Source organism: Barbatula barbatula, assembly GCF_947034865.1.
Source record: "Barbatula barbatula genome assembly, chromosome: 6".
In the NCBI taxonomy this organism is placed as follows: Eukaryota; Metazoa; Chordata; class Actinopteri; order Cypriniformes; family Nemacheilidae; genus Barbatula; species Barbatula barbatula.
The window spans coordinates 244,302-266,687 of NC_136765.1; the positions used below are offsets into that span (position 1 = coordinate 244,302).

The 22,386-nt window shown below is 41.2% G+C and overlaps 3 protein-coding genes across 13 annotated transcripts in view; 2 read left to right on the plus strand and 1 right to left on the minus strand.

Annotated features, from left to right (window-relative positions):
* LOC306895701 (putative E3 ubiquitin-protein ligase UBR7) overlaps nt 1-6,055 on the minus strand; it is a 39,933-nt gene extending 33,878 nt beyond the window's left edge. For 3 of the 7 annotated variants that reach the window (XR_013786822.1, XM_079459160.1, XM_079459159.1), the window contains exon 1: nt 5,825-6,026. Coding sequence is in view for 5 of the 7 variants with exons in the window: in XM_079459160.1 (XP_079315286.1) it covers nt 5,825-5,941 (117 nt within the window). In the remaining 2 variants the exon portion in view is untranslated. Of the gene's footprint in view, nt 1-5,824 lie in introns of all 7 variants that reach the window. The other 4 variants (XR_013786821.1, XM_079459161.1, XM_079459156.1 and 1 more) reach the window with 3 other exon arrangements.
* Nucleotides 6,056-6,871: 816 nt separating this feature from the next.
* Nucleotides 6,872-19,059, plus strand: ttc8 (tetratricopeptide repeat domain 8). Of its 5 annotated transcripts, none has more exons than XM_079458437.1 (15): nt 6,900-7,091; nt 7,972-7,998; nt 8,176-8,296; nt 8,369-8,432; nt 8,749-8,908; nt 9,012-9,101; nt 9,196-9,240; nt 10,451-10,536; nt 10,706-10,793; nt 10,884-10,994; nt 11,297-11,436; nt 16,454-16,628; nt 17,176-17,298; nt 17,545-17,628; nt 17,728-19,059. In XM_079458437.1, exons 1-15 carry the CDS (start codon nt 6,990-6,992, stop codon nt 17,842-17,844), a joined length of 1,533 nt encoding a protein of 510 aa, XP_079314563.1. In that variant the 5' UTR covers nt 6,900-6,989; the 3' UTR covers nt 17,845-19,059. The 5 variants fall into 5 exon arrangements, with proteins under 5 accessions (XP_079314564.1, XP_079314567.1, XP_079314563.1 ...); XM_079458439.1 differs by lacking the exon at nt 6,900-7,091 and adding an exon at nt 7,253-7,423; XM_079458440.1 differs by lacking the exon at nt 6,900-7,091 and adding an exon at nt 7,572-7,691.
* A 129-nt stretch (nt 19,060-19,188) lies between these two features.
* On the plus strand, nt 19,189-22,184 carry LOC306895290 (protein FAM181A-like). Its single transcript, XM_079458442.1, has one exon. The coding sequence runs from the start codon at nt 21,470-21,472 to the stop codon at nt 22,115-22,117; it is 648 nt and encodes a 215-aa protein (XP_079314568.1). The 5' UTR covers nt 19,189-21,469; the 3' UTR covers nt 22,118-22,184.
* The last annotated feature ends 202 nt before the right edge of the window (nt 22,185-22,386 follow it).

A 22,386-nucleotide genomic window follows, 5' to 3' on the forward strand; every position in this document is an offset into this window, starting at 1 on the left:
CCTGGCCTGTCTGAGAGCATGCTAACATCAGTAGCCTATTTGCTTCAGAAATCATAACAGGTTGACAAAAATAGACGCAAAAATGTTTACATTTTATTGTTGTGACTGTGGATAGGCATTTGTCAGTATAGTGATGTGTGTGCATATAGGCTACGCTATACACACGCACACGCGCCCCGCCTCCGAAATGGAAAGCAGATAGAGACGGCTAATGTTAATGACATTCGTTTTAATGTAAACAAATACACATGTGAACGCCACAATATATATTGTAAAATATTACAATGGATCTCTCATTTTTATATGCTAATTTGGTGACAAGAATTTTTTTATTATTACAAAGGTAGAAAAATGACCTACTTATAATTTTGTTACGCTGGAGTTTAATGTTTATTAACACAGTTTTGGTTCAAGCAAAAGTGTTTATTGTTGTAATGCACTTCATTGCTATTTTACTTTAAGTGTTTTGTTTATCCGGTAAATAATCGGTAGATACTGACCACCTAAGTTATCGTTATCGCCGTCGGTAAAATCCAATATCGATCGACCTCTAGTACACAACCATATTTGGAACGGATGTTTGACTTCATGTTAGGGATGCACAGATTCATACCTTACTCAAGCACTACACATTTTTCTTTTCTCATTCCATAGCTTTATGTGAGGAGGAACAAACCAATGTTTCATAATTAAGTTTATGGAAAGTGTAGAATTACGTAGATATCCTCCAGAAAATGACAAACTGGACATTAACAGGCTAGAGCATTTAGAAGGCTAAACCAATCCTTACATATTTATGGCTTGAACTGCTGATCCAGGCAGTGTTGATGTGATTGATGTGATTATTTTGATATTCAATTTAACGATTATTAGAATGATTATTCGACTAATCGTCGCATATTAATCACAAGGTTTTAATTGATTATTCAGTTTTTATAATTCATAAAAATATTGAGTTTGACCTAATAAAGAGATTTTAACTAATAAATAAAACAAGAACATTATTTCACCTTTTGAAAATAGCTTTTTGGTGAACCTTGAGCCAGCTGAATGGAGAAATTTCCTTCAGGTTTCTGTCTTCCATTAATAGTCATCAAACTGCTGCTACTGTGTTTTATATAAGGCAGGGCAGACACATTTCACAGTTTGTTTTCTTAGCATGCAATATTCTTCCGAAATTCAGTTTGATTCGATATCAATTTATTTGGATATATAAAGTAGGTTCTTAAGAGCACATACTGATTAAAAATGTATAGCTTGAATGCAGTGTAAGTCGCTTTGGAAAGATGTGTCTGCTAATTACATAAATGTAAAAAAGGTTTTTTTCGTAAGGAAAAACTCAACTAATGATGTAAAAACTAGACAGGAAACCAAGTCAGTACATCACCATACCATTAAACGTTAAAATGATACAACTTATTTGTGTACAACTGCATATACTATAGATTTTTAAATAGTGATGTTTTAATAATAACTTATGACTTTTAAGACCATAAACTCATTAAAACCTTTACAAAACTCATTTATGTAGTGCGTTATGGGCATTATTCCATTATAGTTTCCATTAAAACTATGCTAACCCATAGTTGTTTATGATGTTTTATTATATTCATATAATAAGGTAAATGAGAAGAACATTAAAATCCTATATATATTTATATATATATGTAATAAATATAGTTTTTTTGCATCTTTGCTAGCTCATTTTAAGGCAAAAGACCTGAAGCATCTGACAAAAGAAACTCTTGACAGCCACAGCAGCGGTCTCTGTCAGTACACAATCTGTTTGCGCATGTAGAAACCGCTCATGCGCAAATGATGATTTAGTTTTGCGCCGATTTTCGACACTGCACGATCTGTTTCACGTTTGCGCAGCTTTGTTTTACTTTGTTTATATTTTTTACTGTTAAATAAAATACAATACTCAATTTACTTCGCTGCTGTCCACCTGGTCTCATTTCACTATGCGTTCTGTGAAGTCAGTTTGAAATACTGTAATGTTTCCCCTGACTTTGTAGTTCTTTCTTCATGTAAATTAATATAGTCTAGTTAGACATACAAATGTTTCATCGCCTGCGTGCGTGGTACCAATAGTGTAGGAAAACCATGACGTTTTCTAATACGTAATTACGCGCATGCTCAGAACGGATCGTGTACTGACAGTCTCCACAATACGAGGGCGGGCTCAAGATGGCGGAGAGAGCAGACTCATTGTAGCATAGCCTTGAAAACCAATGGAATTAACTTTTAACTCTACATAATCAGATATAAAACCGTAGGGAATTTATAATAATTCAGAATCCTGTAAATGACCCTGAGCACCTCCTGAAGTACGATATTGCAGACCATCACATGTCTAGCACAGAAGCTATTGCTAAATTGAAGGCTCTCCAAGAACACGACTATGGTGGTCCAGAAAGGATGGAAACTAACACCAGAGGAACTAAAACGGATGCCCATGCTGGAGACGCCTCTAACGCTGCGATATTGGCTGCTATCTGTATTCTTCAAAACATGATGCAGGACTTCAAAACGGAGCTAAAGCTGACCATAGCCTACATCGCAAAAGCTGTAGAGTTTAACTCTGCCGAGATCAAAGATTGTAAAGAACAGTGCCAAAAACTGCACTTCGAAGTGAAACAACTTAAAGGGGATAAAATAGATCTGGAGAAAAGAGTGGCAGAAGTGGAAAAAAGAGCTGTAGAGTTGGAGCGTTATAAAAGAAGTTGGAACCTGCGATTAAATGGATTACAGGAGGGAAAAGACGAAAACACAGGACAAATCATCTCTGATATCATCGGAAAGAATGTGCCACACCGGAGGGAGAAGATGGATTTCATCCTGGATTCTGTGCATCGACTGGGGCCGAGTAACACCAACCGCCCTGGTCAGATCATCATGCAGTTCACAGGACGCCACTTCAGGGACGAGCTCGGGCGGATCACCAAACTTCACCGCGTCTGCAAGGATCTCAACTACATCTGGTTGATGCTTGGAGACACTTAAATCCAGAAATATTTAAATACTCCTGGTTTAGTTCAAGCCACAATTATAAATCCAGAATTGATCACTGGTTAATCACAAATAATTTACTAGTTTATAATATAAGCTCTGATGTTTCTGCTGCACCACTAACAGATCATAGTGTTATTTTACCACAGATCAAACCCAATGACAACAATGTCCACTCACACACATATTGGAAGCTCAATTCCAGTCTGCTACTGCCAAAAAATCTAATTATTAATTCAAGAATATGGCAATTCTGAGTAGCTAAAAACTGCTACAAAAAAAGTGGGAATTCCTAAAATACAAAATACGCCAATTTACCATCTCATTCAGTAAAATAATTACAAAAGATAGTGAAAAACAAGAAGTAGACATTATTAATCGCTTAAATATGTACTGCAATAGACCAAACCCAACGGAGGATGATAGACAGAAGATATTAAACATCCAACCTAAGCTAGATGAAATTTACAGTCGTACGGCACAAGGGGCGTTTATTAGATCCAGAGCTAAGTGGATAGAGGAGGGCGAGGAATTCATCATATTTCTGTGGTCTTGAAAAAAGAAGACAGGAAAAAAATAGAATCAGATCCCTGATGGTTGATAATAACGAAGTCACAGATGAAAGGTTGATCTCGTCAGAAATCTGGAAATTCTATAGCCAGCTCTATAGCTCTAAATTTTCTAGCATGGACTGTCAGAATTTTTTTCAGGATATTGCCGAACATATTCCAGAAGTAGAGGACGGCCTCAAACAAACATGTGATAATCAAATAACAATTACAGAACTTGACCCAATAATTTGTCGTCTCTCTCTTAACAAAGCCTCTGGTTCCGAAATAATAGAAAGTTGGTTTCTATTCTTGAAAGATAGAAACCAAATTTCAACAACTATTGCCAAAATTGAATAATTCTCAAAAGCCTCAGGTCTGACATTAAACTTAAAAAATGTGAATTGCTTGCTGTACATGACACTTCAATGAAAAACATCTGTAATATCCCTATTAAATCAGAAATCAAATACCTGGGGATTTACCTTTCCAAGGACCAAAAACAAAGCCAACTTCTAAATGTAGAAAATAAAGTTAAAGAATGCAAATCAAGACTAAATATTTGGCAACAGAGGGACTTATCAATACTAGGTCGAATTTACTAAGATGGAATGTTTATCAAGATGTATTTACCCAGCCTATTCCAACGCCATTTCAAACAAATTGATTAAATCTATCAACCAAATCAACCTAATCTTCATTTGGAGAAACAGACCACAATATATGAAGAAAAGCAATGTGGTTAAAGACACAAAGGATGGAGGACTAAAAGTTATCGATTTTGATTGACTTAATGGAACCTTAAAAATAAATTGGTTGAAATGTTGGATCAAACACAACAACTCCTTTTGGTATTGTATTCCGAAGGCCTTATTCAAGAAAATTGGAGGATTAGAATTTCTTCTTCGAGAGGAATTCAATGTTAACAAATTACCCATATCACTGTCAGAGTTTCACAAACAATTACTCTTGTATTGGAAAATGTTATACGTGCATAGCTTCTCACCCCATACATCTGTACTCTGGAACAACAGATATATTTTGCACCGCAACTGATCTCTATTCTTTGAGGATTGGTATGGGAGAAACATATGGTCCATGGTCGACTTGATGGATGCCAACGGACATTTCTTCAATTATGAACAATGTTGCATCAAACATAATTTCAAACCCTCAAAATCAGACTTTTCTAAATTACATAAAGCACTACCCCAAGGTTTTGTCCTTCTAACAAGAAACATTACGGCATATTATACGATACAACCACAATCGGCCCCACTATCAATTCAAGGGATCCTTGTTCTGGATAAAAAATGCACAAACGACTTTATTCGAAAATGCTTTACTGATTATCTTTACCCTGAAAGCCAAAATAGAAATAACATCCTACAAAAATTTGATAAAGACTCAATCACTAAACTAAGAACATTGTATCTAACACTCACCATACCTCCTAAAGTGAAAGAAACACACTTCAAAGTAATGAACAATATTTACCCCTCTAAAGATTTACTGAGTCTTCGCTTTGGTAAAGATGATAATACATGTACATTCTGTGAAAATGATGTTGAAACTACGGACCATGTGTTTTTCTCATGTAATGTGATAAAGACATTTTGGTGTGATGTATATAAATGTCTTCATTCCCAACCTCTTTCTCTAGGGACGATATAACATTTGGATTATTATTACAAAGCAAGGGTGATGAGCTCTGTACTAATACAATTTTACGTCTAGCTAAATTCTTCATCCACAAATGTAGAATTGTGAAATCATCTCCCAAATTTGTTGTTTTTTAAACTGTATATGAAGTCTTTAAAAATGTTGAAAGGTCCTAAAGCACAAAAAATAAATGATACCCTAAAATACTTCCCAACTGAGGTTAATAACTGAACAATAACGGAATTCTCCCCTTGTGTCATGTTGTAATTTTCTTACTTTTTTATGTCTTTTCTGTATTATATTATGAAGAAACGGATGTTATGCAGCCATGTTGTACACAAGACACCATATGTATGATGTCATATCCATGTTGATATACAAATGTCATGACGTCACACACACGAGGACGCAGACGTGTGTATACATCATTTATGGGGACGGTTCCCGTTTCCTCTTTAACCAAATCGCTTAAAACTGCTAAATGAGTTTTCTTTTCTAACATAAAATGGCCAACGTTTTCTGTGATGGTTAGGGGTTCATCGTCTAAATCATACGGTCCTCGTAGACCACGTAAGCAAGAATGTGTGTAAGCATCCACTCACCTTTGAGTAAGAGCAGTTATCGGGGTCACTGCCGGCTAACATAGCAAACGCTTCATACAGCTCATCCGCTGCAGTCTGATCCATCACACACAGCTCACGCGCTGCAGTCTGATTCATGTCTGATCACACACCAAAACAACACAACACAACTTAACAAAGCTGCAGCACGAGCAAAGAGGTATCCCGCTCCCTGCAACACGTCACTTCCGGTGTGTGCATCGCGCCCATCATGGCGGCGTTGCGCAGACCGATCGATCTATGACACCAAAGTACCGCGAGAACTGCGAAACGCGTTGAACGCGTTACATGGCGCTTGTTTCATGTGTTTTTCTGCATCAGGAGGACAATACCAAACATGTCTTCTAATAAAAGTATTCAAAGGGTTTACCATATTTTTATAAGTTTAAATGTTTTGCTCGAGAATGTTCGGTTTGGAAAACCTATACAGTTTAATTTAATTGTCTCACGTCACAATTAAGAAACAAACAGCACGTGCTCAATGATTGTTGGGTAAATATGATATTCATATGCAAATGGAGAAAATGTACACCATCATTTAATTTGTTTCTATGTGATTTTTGGTTTAAATTATTTTAAGACACCAAATAGAAAATATCTAAGTTTTTGTGCCTCTCTCTCTCTCTGAATTCTCTTTGCCCCTCCTTGCAACTACCTTACATCTGCACTGTTGTATATTTCACTTGTTTGCTCTCTATCTGCCATTTTTAAATATCCCTACCTGTAATTGTTGTATTTGACATATATGTATAATCTGTATATTTATTCTGTGTTAGTGCTATTTGTATGCACCATGAGAGTAACATAATTTCAAACCTCTATATGTATGTGGCAGAATTGACAATAAAGCAGACTTTGACTTTTTAATTCCTGCTCCTCTAAATTTTGTATGTATAATTTGTATGTGCCTTGCGGTGTTATTTATGTTGTTCCATGTGCCTTGTGTTGTTGTTTGTGTTGTTTCCGGTCTTGTATTGTACAGTTGAGGAATATACACAAAAAAAACAAGAAGAAACTAAAAGCACGTGCTGTAGCGCCTTCCAGTGTTGCCAAGGTAATCCAAATGCGTGCTGACGTCAACAAGTGCGGCCGCTAGAAGATCGGTGGGTAACGGTAACCACGACTGTCTCTCGGTTTCTCCGTCGCTATGGATCCGCTGTTTCTGGCTTGGAGCTGCTACAGAAGACGAAAGTACCAGAGATGTTCCGAGATCTGCACGAAGATCCTCACAGAGAACCCGTTTGACCAGGTTAGTGAGCGGTTAGCTGGTTAGCGCTGGATCAAGGCCAAAGACGATAGACAAAAACAAGACGCCGCAGTTGTATTCATATTTGCAACTGACTCTACGTCCGCTTTAGAGAAGGAAGTCCCGCCTTCCAGTAGAAAGAGCCAATCATCGCCACAGACTGCGACTCTTTGGGGGTGAGGCGTAAAGTCCCAGACAGACGCCTCAGAATGATGGTGTTTCCCACATCAGATAACCTCTGGATTTATTAATATTAAAAGTATTGTGTTAAATTAAAACATTATCGTTAATAATGATTTAGTGACATTAAAACATCGACATTGGAGAGATGATTTGTGAGTTGAGATTGTAAATATTCCCTAAATACAAGGTGTCTGGAACAAGCAGATCCATACATCGCGCTTAAAAGATGAACTCGCTCTTCTCGTTTATAACTGAAATAACTTTAAACCATTTATTACTTTTCACCACAGTTTGCTTTCCATCGTATTCGACGACGTCATAACCGGTGTTTCCGGCTGGTGAAGGCGACTTGATTTGAGCACGCAATGGTTAAAAGAAGCGTTTTCAGCGCATGCTAAGAAACAGACTGTATGGTGTCAGGTTTATGGTCATTTTGTTGTTTTATTGTGATAATAGCGAGCGATTTTTAAGATGCCTGTCTAACCCTTTCAAGTATGTTTTCAAGTATGTTGGTCTTGTGTGAGTGAAATATGTGCCGGTCGGCGGTGTGAATATAGCGGTCGCGTGCAGAGACTTTGTTTCTATCGCTCATAATCGCGTGATCATCTCTGTATTGAACAAGAATCATTTGACATTTATTTACACGTCAACAATTCAAATAAATGGACTGTTGTGACTTTCCTCATTACTTTTCCAAAAGGAGCCTGGAATGTGTCATGTTTCTGAGGTAATTTTTCTGTCTTTAGTTTCCTATTTTATATTCCACAGCGTAACCCACTATAGGATTCCCCCAGAACCCCTTTATATTCCCAACATTCCATACATCACACTTCCATTATTTTCAGTCATTCAAAAATTCTTAAATGTAATTATTCAAAAATAAAATTCTTGCCATTGATGGAAGGCGGCGTGGAGTTTAAAGACTCGAGCTCTCACAGAGATGGTTTACATCGATGAGGTGGAGGTGGATCAAGAAGGAATCGCAGACATGATGTTGGACGAGAACTCCATTGCTCAGGTCGCACGTAAGTACAGTGTCATGGTACAATGAAGTAAACTATCCCATAGTTCCCAACTAAAGAGATTGTTTTGGTCAGGTCCTGGAACATCACTGAGAGTCGCAGGGACGGCTCAGGCTGGTGTACCCACTCCAGCTGTTAGGTACTGAAATCTCCACACGCATTCATTCACACGCATGTGGACACCGCTCATGCCACATCTGAGTTTGATATAAAGACCTGACATCACACACAGACACTGGAATGGCACATAAGCGTCGAGAACACCATATTACCCTTTCATAATAACAGTCATGGTGAAACAAGCTTTTTGCTTTTTTGAAAAACACTACCAGAAAAGGTCCAAAACTTGTCAAAACTTGACACCAGACATTTGGCCTGTATGTGTATTCTAATGACTGTACAGCTCAATTCGTTTTGAGGATTGAAGTTTAAATTGAAATCTTTACGTGTTGTAGACCCATGACTCAGTCAGGACGACCCATAACCGGATTCGTGAGACCCAGCACCCTCTCCGGTAGACCGGAAACTATGGAGCAGGCCATCAGAACCCCTCGAACGGCACAGACGGCCCGTCCCGTCACCAGCGCTTCTGGACGATTTGTTCGATTGGGAACGGTACCACACATGTTTTGTCCTTCATGTAGTTTGATACGGTGCGATACGCTGTGCTTCATGACTTTCAGGTGTAATGATGAAGTGTTCTGTCTTGTGATACCAGGCCTCTATGCTCACAAATCCAGAAGGACCTTTCATTCACCTCTCTCGCTTAAATTTGGCCAAGTATTCAAAGAGGCCGGAGTTGTCAAAGGTGCGTGGAAGCTAAAAAGAAAAGTGCACGTACACATGATGAGAGTTCTTGCCAAAGTGAAATACTGACACGTACTCTCTCTCTGACACCCAAGGCCCTGTTTGAATACATCTTTTACCATGAAAACGATGTGAAAAATGTAAGTCATTCTTCAATGCCTCTTCTTGTGTTATTCTTCTCCAGTATGTTTTTGTTGATCATTCTTATTATTATTTGTATCTTGCTTATTGTGCAGTGGATCTAAAAGGTCTACACACCCCTGTTCAAATGTCAGGTTTTTGGGATGCAGCCAAGATGAATCCTCCCTAAACCTGTCCACCTTAAATGTGAAATGACAATCATTGAGAGGAAACATTTTAAGTAAAAAATGTAGAATAACCAGGTGCATAAGTGTGCTCAGCCCTAAACTAAGACTTTTCAATGCCGTCTTTGTGGGTTAAAGGAAGCCAATCAGTTCCGCACATCTGGACTTTTCAATACTTTCCCGTTCTGACTCTGGATCTACAGTGCACAGTCCTCTTCAGCTAAACCAACAGAGTTTCAAAGGGACTTAAGTCCCATTCACATCACAAGTGACGAAGCCACATTATCCCATTCATTTCGATGGAGAGCCGGCAATTTCCGGCGACACGAGCAGTAGCGAGCGTTAAACACTGGATAGGGTGTGGCTATGCTATGGAAATGTAGCGAAATGTTTCACTTTATGCAAATGAGGAGCGACTTTTGTGAGCAGCCAATAGGAGAGAAGATCTGAGCTCATGTGATTATTCTCCTCTCAGCTCCTGCAGTAGTGGGAACGCTCACGAGCGACCTAACCCTGATGACATGCAGCGATAGGCACTTGTAATGTGAAGGAAGAGTAAGAAGTGGACTCTGGCTGGGCCGTTGTTTTAGACCCCGTCATCCCCTCACACCTGCCATGTCTTACTCATGTCCCGCAGTAGAGGAATCTCTCATCCTGTGTCCTGAAGTCTGGGGTCAACAGACGTTGTTCTGTCACAGAGAGGCAGTGGAATCTCTCTGATGTGATTGGTTGATTTGGACCGTGCCGTAATCCCCATTATAAAGGTGTGCACACTTATGCAGCCTGCTTAATGTACATTTTGTATTTGTCTTTTTCCACCTACGTGATTCTTGTTGTTATTCACTTTAATATAGTACATGTAGGTTGTACCAGTTTTACAATCGAGATGGAACCGGTTCTGACATGCTTCATCTCGATTTCATTTTTTACATGACAACAACTTGCAGTCTAACAGGGTTGTGTGTAGACCTTTTAGAGCCACTGTAAGTCTTTGAAAAGAAATAGTGAGTTTGTGAATCTCTGAGATGAAGACGTTTGTTTGCAGGCGTTAGATCTGGCGGCTCTTGCGACGGAGCATGCTCAGTTCAGAGACTGGTGGTGGAAGGTTCAGCTGGGCAAATGTTATTACAGGTCACTTCTCTTTATTTGTTGTGACCCTGTCTGTGAAAACCATAATCTAATTCTCAGTAAATATAGCAAGATTATGTTTTCACAGAATGTTCTTAACATGATGACATTTTACAGTATGTAGACATCACAAAAACGATAACTTTATTTTCAAGAAACTGGTTTTGTGTAGGTTGGGTTTGTACCGTGAGGCTGAGAAACAGTTCCGGTCCGCTCTCGGTCAGCAGGAGTTTGTGGATACTTATCTGTACCTCGCAAAGGTGCCGTCGCTCAACACTCGCCATCATCTAAAGCCCTGTGGAGTTTTGTGTCTCTCTGCTCACAAGTCTTTGGTTTGTTTTTCTGTACAGGTGTATCAGCGTCTGGATCAACCAATCACAGCTCTGCAGGTTTTTAAACAAGGACTGGATCATTTCCCTGGGGAAGTCACCCTCCTGACAGGAATCGCTCGCATCCATGAGGTGTTTTGTGTATTCATGAGGAGTCATGTCTGTTTATCTCATGAGATGAAAGCTTAACACGTTTTAACACGTACAAACCTAAAAACAAAACACAATCAACAGAAGATTTTCAACCGAATCCAAAACCGAGTCTTTTTTAACTTCATTATAGATGTGAAATATATGGACCAGTGTTGTTTACGTTCTGTGAAATGGTCTGTTTCTCTGAGCTGATGATAAACACCCATTCTGTCTTTATGAATGTGTCAAGATGGACCGCCTCTTGCTGAGGATTCCTCATAAAACATTGATATGTCTTTCAGGAAATGAACAACATCACATCTGCTACAGAGTACTATAAAGAAGTCTTGAAACAGGACAACACACACGTGGAGGCCATGGCATGTATTGGCAGCAATCATTTCTACACGGATCAGCCCGAGATCGCCCTGCGCTTCTACAGGTGTCATTTCACTTCATTCTTCATGTTGAACATCATAACATTGTGTCCTCTCCAGCTTTTACATTTACATTTAGTCATTTAGCAGACGCTTTTATCCAAAGCCACTTACAGATGAGGAAACATTGGAAGCAATTATAACAACATAGGCCACAGAATACATAAGTGCATCAAACTAGTCCATTAAAGCCTAGCACAGTATAAAAAGCTAAGAATAGTGAGGTTAGTAAGGTTTTTTTTTTTTATAAAGTCAAGTCAAGTCAGCTTTATTTATATAGCGCTTTTTACAATTTTCATTGTTACAAAGCAGCTGTACAAGAAAACATTGACTATAAGTAAAACATAAAAGGTTATGGAAGTCAAAACACAGGTCAAATATCAGACACACTATAAATTCCTATATGCAGAGTTAATTAAATAAGACTATCAAATTCTAGCAGCCCCCCCGGCCAGGCAAACAGTGCAAAACAGTATGCAAACGGTTGCGAGGAACCCAAAACTCCATCGGAGGAGAAAAAAAACCTCAGAGGGAGACCAGGCCTAACCAGGGGATTCCAGTTCCCCTCTGGCAAAAACTGCTGCCTCTGCACAAGCTCGACAGTGCTGCACAACAAGGCAAAATTAAAAACAAAGTTAGATTTAAAATTATCATTAATAATCTAATAGCGACTGAAGTTTTGTAGAGTCGCCACGTCCTTCGTCCAGCATTTGTCAGGTCTGGGAATGGATTGCGCCCTGCCCGCTCCGGTAACCTTGGACTGCATCCTGCCCGCTCTGGTTACCTAGGAACAATGAGACAAGACTGGCTGAGAGTAGAGACCTGTTCTGCACTCTTTGATGCAACAAATGCATCAGTTGTTATTGGAAGTGTCCCTGGTTCCGGTTGATCTAACTGGTGCAGCCTAGATCTTTGAAATATATATATTATGATAGTGTAGTGTATGCAAGATTAAAAAGATGCGTCTTTAGTCTAGATTTAAACTGACAGAGTGTGTCTGCCTCCCGGACATTGCAGGGAAGACTGTTCCAAAGTTTAGGCGCTAGATAGGAAAAGGATCTGCCGCCTGCACTTGATTTAGAAATTCTAGGTATTACCAACTGACCTGACACCTGAGAGCGTAGTGCACATGATGGACTGTAATACATTAGAAGTTCTCTCAAGTAGTGAGGAGGTAAACCATGCAAGGCTTTATAGGTAATAAGCAAGATTTTAAAGTTTATGCGATGCTTTACAGGTAACCAGTGCAAGGTTGACAGAACCGGGCTAATATGCTCATACTTTTTTGTACGCGTAAGAACTCGAGCTGCCGCATTTTGGACCAGTTGGAGTTTTTGTAATAGGCCTGCAGGGCAACCACCTAATAGTGCATTACAGTAATCTAGTCTTGATGTCATAAAGGCATAAATAAGCTTCTCTGCATCTGATGGTGACAGCATATGACGTAGTTTAGATATATTTTTAAGATGGAAAAACGCAATTTTTAAGATGGAAAAACGCTAAAGAAGGAAAGGGAAGAGAATTAGGAAAAATCAATCAGCGACGTGTTGACGGAAGAGATGCGTTTTTAGGCGTTTTTTGAAGATGGCAACCGAGTCTGCTGATCTTGTAGCAGCTGGTAGATCGTTCCACCAATGTGGAACAGATCCAGAGAAGGTACGGGAGAGTGACTTTTTTCCTTTTTGGGATGGTACCACTAGTCGTTGTTCCTTTGCAGACCGCAGTGATCTGGCAGGAACATAGATCTGCATTAGCGAGTGAAGATACGATGGTGTTGGTCTTGTAGGCCAGGAGCATAGCTTTGAACTTTATGCGGGCGGCAACAGGGAGCCAGTGTAACCTGATGAAGAGCGGAGTTACATGCGCTCTCTTCGGTTCATTGAAGACCACTCTTGCCGCCGCATTCTGGATCATCTGGAGAGGTTTGATTGTGGAAGCAGGAAGTCCAGCCAGAAGCGCATTGCAATAATCCAGTTTGGACAGGACAAGAGCCTGGACTAGGACTTGCGTAGAGTGCTCCGATAGGAAAGGTCTAATTTTCCTAATGTTGTAGAGGATGAATCTACAGGACCGGGTGGTGCTGGCAACATGACTTGTGAGGTTAAGCCGATCATCGATTACCACTCCCAGGTTTCTGGCTGTGCTGGACGGTGTAATCGTTGATGAGCCTAGTTGAATGGCAAGGTTGTGGTGGATCTTTGGGTTGGCTGGGATCACAAGCAGTTCCGTTTTTGCAAGGTTAAGCTGCAGGTGATGATCCTTCATCCAAAGCGAGATGTCACTCAGGCATGCCGCAATGCGAGCAGCGACCGTCGGATCGTCCGGTTGAAATGACAAGTAGAGTTGTGTGTCGTCGGCATAGCAGTGATAGGAGAAGCCATGCTTCTGAATGACCGAGCCGAGGGATGTCATGTAAATGGAGAAGAGTAGCGGTCCAAGCACTGAGCCCTGTGGCACCCCCGTGTTGAGCTGTTGGGACGCGGAGACCTCATCTCTCCAGGATACTCTGAATGACCTACCCGAGAGGTAGGACTCAAACCATTGCAACGCCCTTCCAGAGACACCCATAGCACTGAGAGAAGCCAGGAGGATATGATGATTGACAGTATCAAAGCCAGCATACAGATCCAGTAGGATGAGCACAGAAGACATGGATGATGCTTTTGCCAGTCTCAGGGCTTCGATGACCGAGAGCAGTGCAGTCTCTGTGGAATGCCCGGTCTTGAACCCAGACTGATTGCTGTCCAGGAGGTTGTTTTGCATGAGAAAGGAGGAGAGCTGGCTGAACACAACTTGCTCCAGGGCTTTGGCGATGAAGGGAAGAAGGGAGACAGGCCTGTAGTTTTCTAGCAGTGTAGGGTCCAGGGTGGGTTTCTTTAGAAGCGGTGTGATGCGGGCCTCTTTGAACGCTGTGGGAAATGTCCCAGTGGTGAGCGAAGAGTTGATGATGTGGGTCAGAGCAGGCACAACCGTTGGAGAGATGGCCTGGAGGAGATGGGTGTGGATGGGATCCAGTGGGCAGGTGGTAGGGTGGTTGGAGCCAATGACCTTGGAGACATCAGCTTCAGACAGAGGAGAAAAGGTGGGGAGCACACACGTGTCAGGCATGTGGGCGGGTTCGACAGGTGGTGGCGTAGAGAACTGGCTGCTGATGGCAGTAGTTTTCTTTACGAAGAATGATGCAAAATCAGCAGCTGTTAACTCCAATGAAGGTGCAGGAGCAGGCGAACAGAGGAGAGCAGAGAAGGTTTTGAAGAGCGTTCAAGAGTCCGGTGAGTTGCAGATCCTCGAGTGGTAGTAATCTGTTTTTGCAGAGGTGACATCTACAGAGAAAGAAGAGAGAAGAGATTGGTAGAGAGAGAGATCTGCAGGGTCTTTTGACTTGCGCCATTTTCTCTCAGCTGACCGGATGCTGGCGCGATGCTCACGCAGTACATCCGATAACCAGGGAGCCGACGGGATGTACGGGCTGGTCCAGATGCAAGAGGGCATAGGTTGTCCAAGCAGGATAAAAGCGTGGAACACAGAGTGTCTGTGGCATTGTCTGTATTCAAAAGAGAGAGCTCGGAGGTTGCGCCGGAAGGTGACCATCGGTAAGACATCTGCGATGTCCGGAGAAGTGAGGTCGAGGGTGACGAAGAAGTGATCAGACGTGTGCAGCGGGGTGACCTGAGAGTGATGAGTGGAGCAGTACCTTGTGAAGATCAGATCTAGATGGTTTCCAGACTTGTGGGTTGCTGATGTGGAAACCTGCTCGAGGAGAAATGATGCGGTCAGGTTGACGAAGTTTTCATGTAGTCTTGTAATTCCACAGTCAGTTTTCATTAGTTTGAAGGATCTCATTCAAGGTCAAGTTCCTGAAGTTCTCTGTGAAGTCCACAACATGTCCCATTATACATACTTTTGTCCTTTGGCTTGACAATCCGACATTATGCATATACTGTATATCTTTTATTGGTTTTGTCAGACGCACACACGGTACAGTTCAGTGAAAGTGTTTACAGCACCACTTTGTAGATTTTCCACTTTAAAATAATGTACTTTCAGTGATATTCAGTGATATATCATTCTAGTGCAACTGCTGCATGAGCAGTCTCAGATATTCCACCAGGATCATCACAGGAACTGACCGTTGAACCGCTTCACTGACTGTTTGTATCGCTTTGCCACTAAACTAACTGGGACAACGCTGTCCTCCCAACTGCGTTACTTTGAAATAGTTAGATTGCTAGCAAACAAACACACGAAGCAGTTTATCCATTCTTTGCTGGCATACGATAAACAAGATATGAAATTACTAAGTGCAAATTAATTCATTTGGTATTGCCCACATATAAATGTGTGCACTGCGATCTGCACTTGGGTGTACATGTGATGATGCGGCAGGATTTCCTTTAAACCCGCAGGGGTTAAAAGACATTCCGACGTTGTTCCTGGTTTATCTACACACTTGTGCCGTCGAACTGATGTATAAATGCAATATCGCTCCTGTAGTCGTGTGTGTAGTGTTCTTATATCTGCATCGGACACTGCGGCCTTGTGCCTCTGGCCTGATCACAGCCATGAAGATATAAGACCACTACATACACGACTACGAGAGCGATATTGCATTTATACAGTTAAAAATATATAGAAAAACAAACACAGAGACATTTAAATAGTGTGTGTTCCGCATCATTCATGTAAAGATGTACTTTAAACCAATAATTCACTTCATTTTATATAGTAATCATTTCTAATCACTAGAAACTTATATGCTTCATGTGTTTGTGGGGTCAAATGTTGTGATGTTTTCGGTGCAGTATACACATATATCAGCATATACCTTGAGCAATATTGCATGACTATCTTTACATTAACACTCGTGAACATGAAGTTTTCTAAACTTTCTGTCATGACAGTATTTAACATCGAGTCTTCTTCAGGGTCTGTCGCTATAACCCATTATCAACAGGACGTGACTGGTGGTAATGAAGATAATAATCTCTGTCTCTCTCTCTCTCTGTGTGTTTGGTGTTTTAGGCGTTTGCTGCAGATGGGAGTGTTTAACTGTCAGCTGTATAATAATTTGGGTCTGTGCTGTTTCTACGGTCAGCAGTATGACATGAGTCTGTCGTCTTTCGAGAGAGCTTCATCTCTGGTGTCCAGTGATGAAGAACAGGCGGATATCTGGTATAATCTGGGACATGTTGGAGTGGTGAGGATTCTGCGCACGAGCCTTTAAAGAGAAAGTTAATGTGTCTTAATATATTCTTTCATTAAAACAGCTGCTCTTATAACACTAGTTCACTGTAGAATTAGAACAAATAATAAACAGCACATATTTGTCTTGTTTAGGTTTTAAACACATATGGAACTTATGTTGCTTTTAAACATATAATGCGTGTGAAATGCTTGTTGACTGACATGCTTTTCATGATCTTTAAAAGCCTTTTGATCTGACAACATATTATTTTCTTTCATTAAAAAACATAAATGTTATGTAAAAAGACGCTCTCTTTTTCATAGCAAATTGCTATTTTCTTTGGGGCTCAAAACATCAATGTAGCGTTTTGTTTGAATGTCAGCTCGGTGCTCTTGATTCTGATTGGCTGACATAGTTTCTGAAATGTTGATTTTTGTCATGATCACTACACCGTGCTGGTCAAACACTACCTGACAAATCTTGAGAAATGTTATTGGAAGATGTATATTTCTGATATATCAACAGCAGACATATTTGTCCAATGATGTCTGTTTGACAGGGCATTGGTGACTTGACTCTGGCATATCAATGCTTCAAACTGGCTTTGGCTTTCAACAATAACCACAGTGAAGCCTATAATAACTTGGCCGTACTGGAGCTCCGGAGGGGTCGTATTGAGCAGGTGAGTCAGTTGGACGGGGTTCACGTGTCTTTCTAAGAACACAAAGTTACCTGGCGACTCTGTGTTTGCTGAAGAGCATCGTTTGAAAACATTCATAAGCAACGATAGACTACACCGATATCATATTTACACTTTTAACCAAAAAATGTTTAGTCTCTTATCTTAGTAATATTGAAATGCCATTCATCTGATTAAAGAGAATGCTGTGACATGTGTTAACATTTCTTTCTTTTCTTTTCACCAAAGGCTAAAGCGTTCCTGCAGACAGCTGCTTCATTGTCCCCTCACATGTATGAGCCACACTTCAACTACGCAACCCTTTCTGATAAGGTACCGTAGAGTTTTTACACTCATCATTAGGGTTATGGATGTGTTTTTTCTTCAGTCAAATGCATTTGTTTGACAATGATGTTTCTATATGGCCTGAAGCTTGGCGATCTTCAGAGCAGCTACATGGCGGCTCAAAAGTCTGAAGATGCTTTTCCTGAACATGTGGACACTCAACAGATCCTGAAAAACCTCAGACAACATTTTGCCACGTTATAAGATGACGTCATGTGACTGCTGGATGTTCTTCTGACAGCAGAAATGCATAAACACGCATTTATTGTAAGGTTTACTTGCCAGTAGTTTTTCCATTCAATGCATAGTCTCGTCCCACACTTGCTTTGTGTTTGTTGTCAATATTTAAAAATTAATGAAACCTCATGTGGGTTTCATGTGAGAATGAAAACACAACATTATATGATGCATTTATTAAAGAATTGTTTAGTAAACCCAGCATTCATTGTGAGGTTCTCCAGCAGATGAAAGTACAGCACGAGCACACAACACGTTACTTTAAATTGACATTATGCATCTCCTACCAAAAAAACACGGACATACGACTCCGTTTGGCTCACCACGTGCGGTTCAGGCACTTTTAGCACTGGGACCGCTCTATCTATCAGTTTCAAATCCAGCGATATATCCACAGTTTATATAACTTCCATCACTGGAATACCGTGAGCAAACAAACCGTCATCAAAGTGAAGCGGCATTAACAGACCAGAGTTTGACAATAGTTCATATAGATACTGAGGCGCTAAGCCATTCAATGCTTTATAAATTATTCTCAGGATTTTGAAGTCTATTGGGAACTTCATAGGCAGCCAGCGCAGTGACACTAGAATTGGGTTTATATGGTCTAATGTCTTTGATCTGGTGAGCACTCTGGCTGCTGCATTCTGAACCAGTTGGAGTTTGTTTATAGTCCTGTTGGAAGATCCAAACGTGGCCCATTACGTGACTCCTAGCAGGGAACGTTAGACTTTTTAATCTGCTGATATTTATTCAAGAATCCATGATGCCATCATTCAAGATATCCAAGATACATCTCTAGCAGAGAATTAGGCCCAAATCATTAATGATATACGTTAAATAAATTATACTCAAAAACCCAAAATGTATATGTTTATACGAAAACAATTTACACCCGGTATACAAAAATACACAGGGTAAACAGAGTAGAAATAGACCGAACATCCCAAGAGGAAAGAAGATTTCTGAAGACATCAATAAGAAGAAGGTGGTGATGCCCATCAATCTGGGGAAGCCTCGTGAATCACACTCGCTGTCCCCTGCATGTCCTGGGAAAAGATTGAAAGCTTTGAGAGTCTGGAGAACAGCGCCATCTGTTGGTTAATAAAGAATACAGCAGTGGTCTCTGGAAATTTGGATACATTTGAATGTAATGTGCTTAAATAAAGCTTAAATAACATGTGTGTGTGTGAATTTTTCCATATAATAAAGTAATAATGAGTTACCCATTCAAGTTCTCAACACAAGCTGTGACGCCTTGATCCTAGACCAGAGGTTTTTCAGACAACCGTTCTCTGGACCGATGAATCCAATGTAGATTTATTTGGTCAAAATGGAATGTTAAATTCCAACAAAAGAGCCAAAAGTGAAGCATGATGGGGAAATGTGATGGGACAGCTTTTTTGCCTCCGGACCTCCTGGGTGTCCAGAGAAACGTGAATTCTAAGGCCTATCAACAAATTCTTGATTAGAAATGACGGTCATCAGTCAGGGAGCTAAATGCAGATGAGTTTTAATTTAGACTTTAACTAAAATTAAATGAAAATGTACATTACAGGTTTCAGAATGAAGTGTATTTTCTGTAAAGCTGCTTTGAAATGAAAAGCACTGTACAAATAAATGTAAATTAAATTGTTGCAGAATTGCTTTATAGCATTTCTACAACTGGAACAAAGCAACAAAAAAAAAAGACTTTTACAACCCACCCCTAACCCTTTGCAATATAAAGCCTTGAAGTTTTTGTGGTGTACGTGGAGGTCTGATCAAATGCAGTGTTGTGAGAGTTAAGCATCTCCAGTGAAACTCTGAGGGCAGATGCGTTCAAGAGGTGTCATCATCGTACAGTCATATACCTGCCACGTGTATCAGATCCATGTCACACAGTGTGACCACTGATGATCTTATTTAACCAGCACAAATGCTTTTCTTTTTAATTCTACAATTTTAATAATAAAATGTAGAACTGAAGATGTCAAGTTTACAGTTTTCAGCATCTATGCAGCCAGTGAATTTTAGATCCTCTTAGTGATTGTAATCGCTGTTTTGATTCCATGAGAAAAACTTATGTTGAGGTTTTCACTTTAATTAGTGGAATGAAGATTTTCTGTGAGAATCTTTTTGAACTGAATTTTAGGTGAAAATAACAACACATCATACTTAGAGATTTAGTTTGAAATAGATGCTTGATTTGAGTGTTTTTCGTTTCTTTCAAAAGTCATTGGAATCACAACACAGGAGGGGTGCTCTCTTTGAGAGAATCTGATATCAGAGATGTCACTGACGGGGAGCGCCTGTGAGCAGTGTGTTTGTGATGTCATCAATCTTCCTCACATGGTCTCCAGGGCTTTATCATCATCATCCTCTTGTTTCTGGCTGCTCTTTCAAACAGAAGGACAAGCACTCGATGAGCAACAGTGTCTTCATTTGAACACATGTATTGTGTGTCGATGTTAAAGACCGAATTTGTCATTCTGTGTTGGTTCGGCATTGCGTGAGATTGTACGCGTCCGCATACGGCAACATTTGGTGGATATTGGCATCTGGATCGTCACAGATCCATTTCCCATCGTCTGACCCTTCAGGTTTTACTCTGCAGTCCAGACAACAGGTCTCCCGGGGGGGGGGGTCTATGGTTGGGGGATGTGAGGTGGCCACACGGGGCGATAGGTAGCCCTGCGGAGCTCAATTAGCATTTCACAAGTCCCTTTTCCCTTTTCTTTGGCGACCTTCCCCGCGGTGCTCATGCTTTTTGCCGGGATGGTCCTGTTTCTGGCCCTTGTTTCCGTTGGCAGGGTGACAGTATTCGAGTGTGCAAACTTGTGCTATTGTCCCCGAGCCAGAAGGAGCCATGGAGACCCCACTAATATGACACAGGAAAATGTTTGCTGATGGCGATTCTATGGGCTTTGTCTAACTCTTTCTCTTTCATGACGACTCGATTTAAGTCTCCAAATGTTTGACTACAAATGCAAGAGTGCTATCCAGCTCCTCCGCCTTTGTCCCGCGAGGTTTGAATGAGTAATTCAGCTTTTGTGTCGCTCGATTGAGGGGGCAAACAGAAAGACAAGATTCTTGAGCGCTCAAGCCCCCTTTCCATGGTTATGCGCACATCTCTTCAGCGCCCCCTCCCCCGTCCCGCTCCTTCTCGCATCACTTCTAAGGTAGAGACTTGAGAGCTTAAGATCCCATGCAGTGGCTAAAAGTGAATCTTCGAGAGGCACATCTGAGCGTCCAAAAACGAGTTTTGTCGAACAGGAATCCGACAGACGCTTCTGCTGAGAAATATTGCCTCTACAGGATTTCCATGACAACAATTTGGGATGGCAAAGAATTCAGCACCGGGGATCTCGGCGGCTCACTGGGGTGCATTGTGAGCAAAGTGAGGTCGCTGATTGGTTCAAGGAAAGCACCATAACTGCGCCGAGTCTCACTTCATTCAGCTTCTTTGAGGACTTCAGACGACTGGACACGAGACTGATGTTAGGGATGACCTGTCGACAGTCCGGCGTTCATACGGATGAGACACTCTTCGATGAAACACGTTTTTAAAGCAGGTCGGTGTACATATACACACATATACTGAACGGATGGGATGGCGAACTCTGACAGCGAGGTGAAAACACTTCTGAACTTCGTCAATTTGGCATCGAGCGACATCAAGGCTGCGCTGGACAGATCTGCGCCCTGCAGGCGCTCCGTCGACCACCGGAAATACCTGCAGAAACAACTCAAGCGATTCTCACAGAAATACACGAAGATCCCGCGCTGTCATTCACACAGAACGAGCGAGACCCCCAAAACACCTGTGTGCGCGCCCGGGGGTCTGCGTCGCTTGACTGACGCCAGCGACGTGAACTGTGAGGACGAGGCGCGCGCGGGTCAAGTGCCCATGCGCAACAGGCAGCTTCCGGCGTCGTTCTGGAAGGAACCGCAGTCCTCCACGGGCGTCGTTAAACCTCCGCTGACCGACGGCGAGAGAATCAAAATGATTTATGACGACCCGCTGCTGTCCACGCCGCCGAGGAGTGTGGTGTGCGCGTGCTGCTGCGCGCTTCACGGGCGCGTTCTCGCGCCCCACACTGACGCTGCGTTCAGGAACAGAACTTACGGGACAAATATCGAAATCTCGCACAACGTTATCGACGGATTACGCGGCAACAGCACGCATGTGGTGGTCAAGCCGATTCCCACGAAACCCGCGGTCTCGGCTTCGATTTTCAGCGTGTTTGGATTCATTTAATGTTCCCGTCAGATTCACTCACGTTAACGCGCTCATACACGATCTTACGCACGCGCTCTTTCATGTTTTACCCATAAGCACTTCAAATAGAAATGTGTTTGTAGCCATATGGTTCGAGCTACTACGATTGTTTACATAGTTTGTTTTTGTAAGAATTAGCAAAGCATTGCCTTAAATGTGCTATCGGACCGGTGCATTCATCATAACAATGTGTAAACATCATTTCTGTATGTTGTTCCACTAGCTGTGATGTAGAGATTTATTTATGG

Excerpts from the sequence above, each read along its gene's own strand:
- ttc8 (XM_079458437.1), top strand. The coding sequence starts at position 6,990 with ATGGATCCGCTGTTTCTGGCTTGGAGCTGCTACAGAAGACGAAAGTAC. Across the intron at positions 10,537-10,705 it reads CTGGGCAAATGTTATTACAG|GTTGGGTTTGTACCGTGAGG; the intron begins GTCACTTCTCTT and ends GGTTTTGTGTAG. Across the intron at positions 17,299-17,544 it reads GGAGGGGTCGTATTGAGCAG|GCTAAAGCGTTCCTGCAGAC; the intron begins GTGAGTCAGTTG and ends TTTTCACCAAAG.
- LOC306895290 (XM_079458442.1), top strand. The coding sequence starts at position 21,470 with ATGGCGAACTCTGACAGCGAGGTGAAAACACTTCTGAACTTCGTCAAT.